We start from the raw sequence: 9,254 nt of genomic DNA on the forward strand, positions 1-9,254 counted from the left end.
AGAAATGATAGACTTTTCATCTTTGGTACATGTGTCCAATGTTAAAGAAAACCGAATATTAGTAATAATGTGGATAACTGTGGTTTGAGCACCTACTCTGTGTTGGGTAAACCTAGGTGCTAAAGCCAGGAAGTGATGAAAGCAGATTCCCATCTCTGGCTAACTTTACCAACACAGGCAGCAGCTAGTGAAGATGACCTTTAACACAGGTCATGGCCACAGTCAGGCCCTGCAGATGGGGGCTGGGGGCAGTGTGTAGTGTTGAGCTTAGGGTGAAGCTAAAGCCCCTGACCTCCTGGGCCAGATGCCGGCGTCCTCCAGCTGCTGTAAGGAATTACCACACACAGTGCATCTGAACCACACAGTTCAAGGGGCCAAGATTCAAGTCAAGATATTGTCAGGGCTGGTTCCTTCTGAAAGTTCCAGGGGAGACTCTACCCCTTGCCTGTCCCAGCTTCTGGAGGTCACCAGCACCTCAGCTTATGGCCCCGCTTCCATGTTCAAGCCAGCGGGGCAGGCAGTGCAGTCGCATTTCTCTCCGACCCTGAAACCTGTCTCCTCCTCATAAACACCTATGTGATGACACTGAACCCATTTGGGCATCCCAGGAATGGGGCGAGGACACAGGCACCTTAGGGGGCCATTAGGCTCTGGGCCTCCACCTCCCTGTAGCTCTGAAGGGAGCTGAGGCTCAAAGGTTTTGTGCAAATTACACATTTAACATGGACTTCCTTGAAAAACAGCAGCTCGACACCTACATTTCCATTAAACCTTTTTTTTTTTTTTTTTTAGCCTTTCACTGTTGAAAGAGTTTTACAAAATTGAAAAGTCTCACTAAATGATAAAATAGAGTTGTACACTAGTGGCCACCGGTAAAGAACAAAGTCACTGTCAGGAGAGCGTGCAGGGCCCTGCTGCACTCTGGGTCAGAACTGCTCAGCCTCCACTGCCAGGGAATTTCTCTCCTGCCCAGCAGCAGTGAATCATCTTCTCTAACTACCCTCTCCCTAACTACCCACGCAGCTTGCGGCCATAGATGTCACCCATGCGATCCATCCCAATCCCCAGGGAGGGATCCTTACCTCAGACGATTCTCTGAACCCCAGGCCTGGAGATCTAGCTGGGCAGCAGACTCCCCACCTAATGACTGGGTCTCTGGAGTTGGCTGTGGCCCAGTCAGCTGGCAGGCACTGCTCACATAATGTGTGTCCCTCAGAGGTCACAGAGATTGGGAGGCATGGTCACCCTCAGGGAGGGGTTGGTTCTCTGTCTGCCCTGGCCCTCTCCGTGGAAACCACTGGCTTTAACCACATGTATGAGGGAGGCAGGATGCCGGTCACTGTGTAGCTGAGGATGTGGCCTGGGGGTCAGTGAAGAGTGAGAGTCACACCTTGCTGTCACTCACCAGCCAGGACCCCTGGACACTCGGGTGACTTCCCTGGGCCCAGCATCATCCCCTATGTGAGGGAAAAAGTGAGAAGAATTGACAGACAGGAACGCTAGCTCTGGACTCTGAGTGCCGGGGTTTGAAACCAGAAGCTGTCCGTTATCATGGAAAGTTCTAAAAGCTTCGCCTCCACTGCTCTAGAGAACCAGATGGTAAATACCACCACTCAGCCCCTCAGTGCAGCATAAAAATAGCCGTGGACAGTACGTGATTGATGGGTGTAGCTGTGCTCCAACAGAATTTTATTGCCCAAACAGGCTGGACTTTGAGTAAGTCATAGTTTGCCTCCACTTGTGTTACTCTACACACTTGTCACTGCAGGTCACTGTGGATGGCACTGCAGGCCCTGCTGGAGCTCCAGTCATCTAACCAGAGCCAGGGCACCCCTCCCAACACCACATCCTGTGCTGGTGTTCCCGAAGCCTGGGAAGCGCTGCACAGAGTGTTGCCAACAGTCATCATCACCATCTGCATCTTCGGCCTCCTGGGAAACATCTTGGTCCTGTCGCTCCTCTTGCTGCCCCGGCAAAGGCTGAAGGTGGCAGAAATCTACCTGGCTCACCTGGCGGCCTCTGACCTCATGTTTGTCTTGGGCCTGCCCTTCTGGGCAGAGAATATCTGGAACAGATTCAACTGGCCCTTTGGGGCTCCACTCTGCAGAGTGGTCAACGGGGTCATCAAGGCCCATCTGTTCATCAGCATCTTTCTGGTGGTGGCCATCAGCCAAGACCGGTACAGGGTGCTGGTGCACCCCATGGCCAGCTGGGGGCGCCGGAGGCGGTGGCAGGCCCAGGCCACCTGCTTGCTCATCTGGGTGGCAGGGGGCCTCTTGAGTACCCCCACATTCCTGCTGCGATCGATCAAAGCCATCCCCGATCTGAATGTCTCCGCCTGCGTCCTGCTGTTCCCCCACGAGGCCTGGCACTTCGTGAGAATGGTGGAGTTAAATGTTCTGGGGTTCCTCCTCCCACTGGCTGCCATCTTCTTCTTCAACTACCACATCCTGGCCTCCCTGCGAAGGCGGGAAGAGGTGAGCAGGAGCTGGTGTGGAGGCCCCAAGGGCGGCAGGACCACGGCGCTGATCTTCACACTTGTGGCTGCCTTCCTGGTGTGCTGGGCCCCCTACCACTTCTTCGCCTTCCTGGAGTTCCTGTTCCACGTGCAGGCCATCCAAGGCTGCTGCTGGGAGGAGATCACCGACCTGGGCCTGCAGCTGGCCAACTTCTTTGCTTTCACCAACAGCTGCCTAAACCCAGTGATTTATGTCTTTGTGGGACACCTCTTCAGAGCCAAGGTCTGGGAGCTCTATAAGCAATGCACCCCTAGAAGTCTTGTGCCAATGTCCTCGTCCCACAGGAAAAAAGTCCTCCAACTCTTCTGGAGGAGTTAAAATAGCAATGAGCCAGGAAGCTTGGCTTCTTTGTTGCTTCGTTCTGACATCATAAAGACCACTGTGGGAAGCTGAATAACAGCCACAGAAGATACCCAGGACCTGGTCCTGGAGATTGTGAATGTACTTTATGGGGCAATGAGGACTTTACTGACTTCCAAATGTGGAGGTGATCCTGAGTTATCTGGGGTCCAATTATCACAAAGATGCTTATAAGAAGGCAGCAGGAGGGACAGAGTCAGAGATAGGAGGACAGAGGCACAGGTCAGTGATACTAGAAAGTGGCTAAGAATCACGGATTTCAGGCGCCCTCTAGTGGCTGCAAAAGGCAAGATCCCTGAACCTCCCTGGAGTTTAGAGGAACAACCAGCCCTGCTGACACCCTCACTTCAGCCCCGATCTCCACAACTGTAAGAATAAATGCTTGGTTATTTTAAGTCACCGAGTCTGCTATAATTTATTACAGCTGCACAGGAAACTCCTACCAGCATCCAGTAAGGGCCTCTCTTACGTTTCCACGGGGCTAGAATTTTCAAAGCTGACTGCCAGGACTAAGAAGGGGAGTAGCCAGAGACCCTACACCCAAGGAGCTTATATCCTTCCAAGTAATTATGAGAAAAGTATTCTTGTTGAATGCTGGCCTGTGGCATCCGCCTTCTCTCCAGGTGCCCAGGGAGCCCCAGAGGTCTGTCTTCAAGGAGCTTATGGCACAGGGACCACTGTTAGGAGAGCGTCATAGAGGAGGTGAGACATGGGAATGTGAACACGGAGACGGGTGCCGTGTGAACAGCCAGGAGACAGTCTTCCGGAGGAGGCAACCTATAACCCAGCCAAAGAAGTGGCAGCAGGCCTAGAAAATGGGGAAAGGTGTATTCCAGACACAGAGCCAGCCAGACCCATAGCGGGCAGGTTTACAGGTCAGGAGGGAGAGACGGGAGGAAGGTGAAGTATGGGCCAGTTACGGAGAGCTCGGGGCAGAGATGGAACACATCAGGAGGGTGCACAGTGACCAGTGGCAGAGAGATCACGAGGGAAGTGTGAGTGTCCTAGGGCCCACTGAAGCTGGAAAGCATGAATCTGTTATGTGAATTTACTCTAGCTATGTCCCAGGGTTTCCCACAGAGTAGACCCAGAGCTAACAGGTTGGTCCAAAGCTCAGTTTTGCCAGATGGAAAGCCACAGTTCAAGGGGTTGGATATACTGGCCAGACTGTGGGGTGTGGCTGAAACAGGGGAGGAAACAAGCATAGGAGTGTGTTAATCAACATTCCATTGCTGTAACAAGACACCTGAGATAATCAAGTTAAAAAGGGAAAAGGTTGGTTTGGGCTCACAGTTTCAGAGGTTTCAGCCCATGGTCACTTTATCCTGCTGCTTTGTGGAAACACAGGACATCATGGGAGGGCACATGATGGAGGAGATCTGCTCACTTCACGGCAGTCAGGAAGCACAGAGAGACAGGAATGGCCAAGGGTCCCAATATCCTTTCAAAGGCACAGCCCAGTGACCCCACTTCCTTCCACCAGGCTACAACTCCCAACAGTGACAGGGGCCAAGCACCAAACTCCTAACAAGTGGGTCTTGGGGGCCTCTTTGGATCCAGCCTATGACAGGAAGTGAGAGGACTTAGCGACACTGGTGCAAGTAAAGGGGAAGTATGGAGAGATCCTCAGATGATCATGCAGGAAGGATAGAACACTGCAGACACAGAGCAGGGATGTCTGAGTGGAACCTCCCACATGGAGAGCCGCTGTGTGCAATGGCAAGATCAAGTGTGGCCACGGCACTGAGTGGACAATGCAGAGGGGAGTGGAGAAGGGTGGGAGATAATGTGGTCAAGGAGTGGCATGGTCACGTGGTGGGTGGGCTGTGCATGGCACCCCCAGGGGTCAGAACACTGCAGGGGCCCCGGGAGAAGAGAGGGAGCCGAGGGCCAATGTCAGTTGCACAGACAGGGGTAGGAGGTGTAGTGGCCAGACCCCAAGACACTTGTAGGGGCCAAATGGGGAGCCCCACACCTGCACAGAAGAGACTGGTCCTCACAGAGCACCACAGACCCAAGCTCATCCCAGCAAAGGAAAGGAGGCCAGCGCTCCTGGAGCCTGTAATAATCTGAGAAGCAGGGCCACCAGGACCTCAGGGGAGAGTCAGGGGTCCAAGCTCTGGGCCCTGAGTTTCCTGGAGGGCAGACTGTGCTTCAGACACCTGCACATGGGTCAGCCAGCAGGATCAGCCTGCGCATGCTTACTTTGGACCACGTGGTGCTCAGAAGCTGCATCGAGTTCGTTCTACATAATAATCTAGATTCCAGTTTCTCCAGGACATGCAGGAGATCAAGCAACCCTGACCCTCATTCACTGTCCCAGCAGATAGGGTCTACTTTGCCACTGCATAGGTGCTGAGAACCCAGTGGGCAAGAAGGGAGCAGTGCTGGTCTCCTTGGAGTTGAGCTTCTGGGGCCCCCTGCGCACCAACTCTTTGGTGCCATTGTCAAGCATGCATGGTGGCCACATGTGAGCAGTTGAGTCTGCAGCCTGACATGCTCCAGCTCCTCCGGTCACGGTCCAGGAAATAGATCGTGTGACTTGCACAGGCGCAGCCAATGAGGACCACAGCACCCTAGTAACAACAAGCTCAATCCATCTTCTCATTTAATCTCAACTCGCTGTGGGCCCCATTTCCTGGAGCATATTTCCCCCAAAAGGCAGAAGCTGGTTACACTAGGCTGGTCTGACTCCAAACCAGTGTGACTTCCAGGGCCCAGGCATAAACTGTGAAGCAGAGGCAGGAATGGGCAGGAATAGAGAACTAGGCAGGGAAATGACACCCTGCTTCCCCTCCACTGTGAGAATGGACCTGAGCCCTTACTCTTGTCTTTATCTGTCTGCATAAAGCTTCTGGCTACAAATTGCAGAAAGCTATCCTACATCCAGGAAGACTTTTCTGCCTGCAAACTCAGAGAGCACAGCTTACAGGCCTGCCATTTAAGTGCAAACTGTCAGCACAGGTTCAGACGTCAGGCACCAGATTTATGGGTGGCAGGACATGTGCCAGAGCCCAGCAAACAGCCCATGACAAAAGAAGATCTGGCAAACCTGTTGTAGGGAAGTTCAGCTGGTCCTCTGCAGGCAGAGATCCTCTCCTCAGCTCAAAGCACCAGTGCCTTGGGAGTAGGGCATGCTCTGCTTCCATGGATCTGGTTGGTGGGGTCACCTGGTACAGTCTACACCTCAATCCACACCTGGGCTGCACAGGGGCACTAACACCTGACTGAGGGATGAGTTTGCAAAGGGCCCAGGTCCAGCGCCCACTTTCTCCCTGCAAAGGGCCACACTGAGGTGCACAGCTTCTATCCCAACCTGCTGCCAGCTTTGGGCCTGTGCTGGGCCTTGAAACTATGCACTCAATGGCCTTATCTCATCCTTACTGCACTTAACTTAATTAGTGCTGGATAGAAACAGTCTCCCCATATCCCCCGGCCCCCCCCATCCACCACCCTTGGCACTAAGCAGCTCCACGCCCCTCCAAATTCCAGCCCTGAAAACTCCCCAATGTTGCAACAGCCACAGGCAGGGTCATCAGTCTCTGGAGATGAGTGAGGCACCGGCTGAGGTGCAGGAGGGCAGCCATCTAGGGTCTGTTCATCATGGAACACTGAGCACAGTATGGATTTAACACATTGTCAATTTACAGTGGGTTGATGGGGATGTGGCTCCACTGTAAGTTAAGCACCTTCAGGGTCACAGAGAAACAGTAACGGGCAGGCAGACGGGGGCCTCTCCAAAATCTCTAATATGAACTTCTACGACAACTAAAGAGTGGCAAAATAAATGAGCTGGTTAGGGAGAAAGGTGACACTGTGAAGCAGCACTATCTCAGCTACTTCAGAAAACACATTTTAACCATCAACACACAATGAGACCATCCAGTCTTCCAAATGCATTAGAAATACACAGTTAGTCAAAGCAAAATTGACAACCAACCAAATGTAACCAGCTCTCTTTGCATATTTGGACGAGTACTGCTTTTACTTTCTTCCAAATAAATGCTTCTATTTAAAGGCACATCTAAACTTACCAAATCCACAGGTGATGCTAGTATACAGCTTCGATAACTAACACCAATCTGAGCATCTTGACACAGTTAATCTCCACGTCAGGGATCTGGTGATGGGTGTATAGAAAATTAAAGAAGAAGGCTGGGGATTCAGCTCAGTGGTTCGGTGGCCTGCCTTGCAAGGACCCGAGTTCAATCCCCCGTACCAAAAAAATAAAATTAAAAAATAAAATAAAATTAAAGAAGTGTCCTCACTCCTAAGTTCCGGACACCTGACTGGTGCTGGTGCTGTCGAAGGGAGCTCCTGCCTCAGTGGCCCCCGTGATGGGGACCCAGGGATCCAGCTGCTGAACCTCTGGATACTGACGCATCAGACAGAGGCGGGGCGGCAGCAAGTGCAGTTACATTACTAATGACAGCTACGCGGGCGCAGCTGGGCGAGTTCATGCTCGGCAGTCAGGGGTGAGTTCCTGTGGGGTAGCCTTCACTTTCAGACGACGCCTGAGAATAGACACCTTAGCTGCTCAGACTGAATGTACATTCACGCCAGGTCCTCACCAGTAAAAGGAGCAGACTATGGATACTGTGTCCCCTTGGACGGAGATGCAAGGAACTGTGCCAAGTGAGAAAGACCAGTCTCGTCCACCCGAAAAGCATTCCGGAAATGGCTAAATAGCAGAGATGGGGAACAGAGCGGCTGTCAGGGACTAAGGTGGGAGGTAGGAGGGTAATGCTGGCTGGGAAAGGGCAGCACAGGGTCCCTGTGATGAGACTGCTGTATCCCGACTGTGGCGGCGGTCACCCGAGCGTGCACAGGAGCCAGAACTGCAGAGAACCAAACACACATCCGGTCTCGGGGCCCTGTGACCTCCCAGACAACCCTGTCCTCGGCTGTCGACTCAGAGTTCTCTAAAGATGACTCATGTTTGCTTCGGACCAATTTTCTAAAATCATTTCACTACCGTTAAAAGATAAACCACATCTCTAGCTTAAACGAGCTTGAAAATCAGAGGAAATAAAAAGCTCATATAGATCACAGACTAGCATTTCTTGTTTTCCCTTTCTTTACCTTTGGAAATTAGGACAAAAGATAAATTAAATGTTTCTAGTTTAAATTAGGTCAAGTTAGAGAAGGAAAAAAGCAGGTTATAGAGCAAATGCTTATCTGACACCTGCAATTTCCAAAACAACTAAGAATATTTTAATTAAATTCAGGGAAATTACAACTGCTAAGAAATACCTGACTTCTTCTGAAAGGCTGTTTTGTGATAAAGTACCAGCTCATGGTGCCCGTGGCTTCTTTCAAGTGCTTCAAGTCTACCCGAGAATCACCTAAGGTTTAAAGGACTTTAGTACAAGCACAGCGCCGCCATACGTGTCGCGGCAAAGGTGGGCGCACACGCGCGGTAGGACGTGTGACGTAAGTTTCAAAAGAAGATGGCCAGGCCCACCGGAAGCCAGGCCAGGTGGATTATGGGAGGCACCGCTGCAGGTGGGAAACCGGAACGCACTCATATCTCTTGTACCTTCCGACTCTTCTGCCGCACCTACATGATAAAATAGAGATTATTTGGTCTGTCTGCTTCACAAAGAAGTCAGGTTGAAAAAATTCTCTGAAGATAAATAATAGCATAAAGAGCTCTTAGTAGGTCGACAAATTCATTAATACACATGCGGATGAGCAACTCATCCACCACCACTATGATCCGCTGAAAACTCCACCTGCGGGAATCACACATGCCGAGCAGTTCTCCGACTGTTCTTTATCTCGAAATGAGAGCACAAAGAGACCTCAATTCTGAAACACGAATACTCATTTGTATTATGAAAATCCGATTAAAGTTCCCTCTCAGTAATTCAAAACATTTTTCTGATGAAAAGTTCTTCATATATGGTTTACGTTTTTAGATTTGGCAAATCTCAGAGATACTCTATCTTTCTATAAAAAAGTTCAGAAAAAAATAAAAATATTTGTCTAAATAACTAAGAACATTTTAAATTCAAGAATATAAATATGTAACTAAATTTAAATAGCTGTGTGGTATAAACTAAAGTATATGTAATAACCTATGCCTTTACGTAGTCCACATTACAACATGCAGATTCCAGAAGAGATCTCCTAAAAGTAAGCTCTGGAAACAGCCCAAATGCCCTTAGCAGACAAGTGGATAAAGGAAACGAGGTGCACATCCACATAGGATCTTAGTCATAGAGGAGGAGGAATTCGTGCCACTTGAAGGAAAATGGATGGGCCTTAAGACCATCGCATTAAGTGAAGTAAGTCAGACACAGAAAATTAAATATTGCTTGGTTTCTCTTATAGAAGAAATCCAAACTATAAATGAATTGAAGAGTAAAATAA

General features: G+C 50.4%; 1 protein-coding gene and 1 long non-coding RNA gene across 2 annotated transcripts in view; one reads left to right on the plus strand and one right to left on the minus strand.

Moving 5' to 3' along the window:
• Positions 1-3,242, plus strand: part of Bdkrb1 (bradykinin receptor B1) — a 3,989-nt gene extending 747 nt beyond the window's left edge. Inside the window, exon 2 of the mRNA XM_010609154.2 lies at positions 1,769-3,242. Coding sequence (XP_010607456.1) covers positions 1,779-2,837 — 1,059 coding nt within the window. The 5' untranslated portion in view covers positions 1,769-1,778 and the 3' untranslated portion in view covers positions 2,838-3,242. The remainder of the gene's footprint in view (positions 1-1,768) is intronic.
• The window catches only part of LOC117287135, a 24,724-nt gene extending 16,289 nt beyond the window's left edge, over positions 1-8,435 (minus strand). The window contains exon 1 of the long non-coding RNA XR_004518346.1: positions 8,133-8,435. This is a non-coding gene — a long non-coding RNA (uncharacterized LOC117287135). The remainder of the gene's footprint in view (positions 1-8,132) is intronic.
• Positions 8,436-9,254: the final 819 nt, after the last annotated feature.

Source organism: Fukomys damarensis, unplaced genomic scaffold (genome assembly GCF_012274545.1).
Source record: "Fukomys damarensis isolate Sample0158 unplaced genomic scaffold, DMR_v1.0_HiC HiC_scaffold_21, whole genome shotgun sequence".
Taxonomy (NCBI): domain Eukaryota; kingdom Metazoa; phylum Chordata; class Mammalia; order Rodentia; family Bathyergidae; genus Fukomys; species Fukomys damarensis.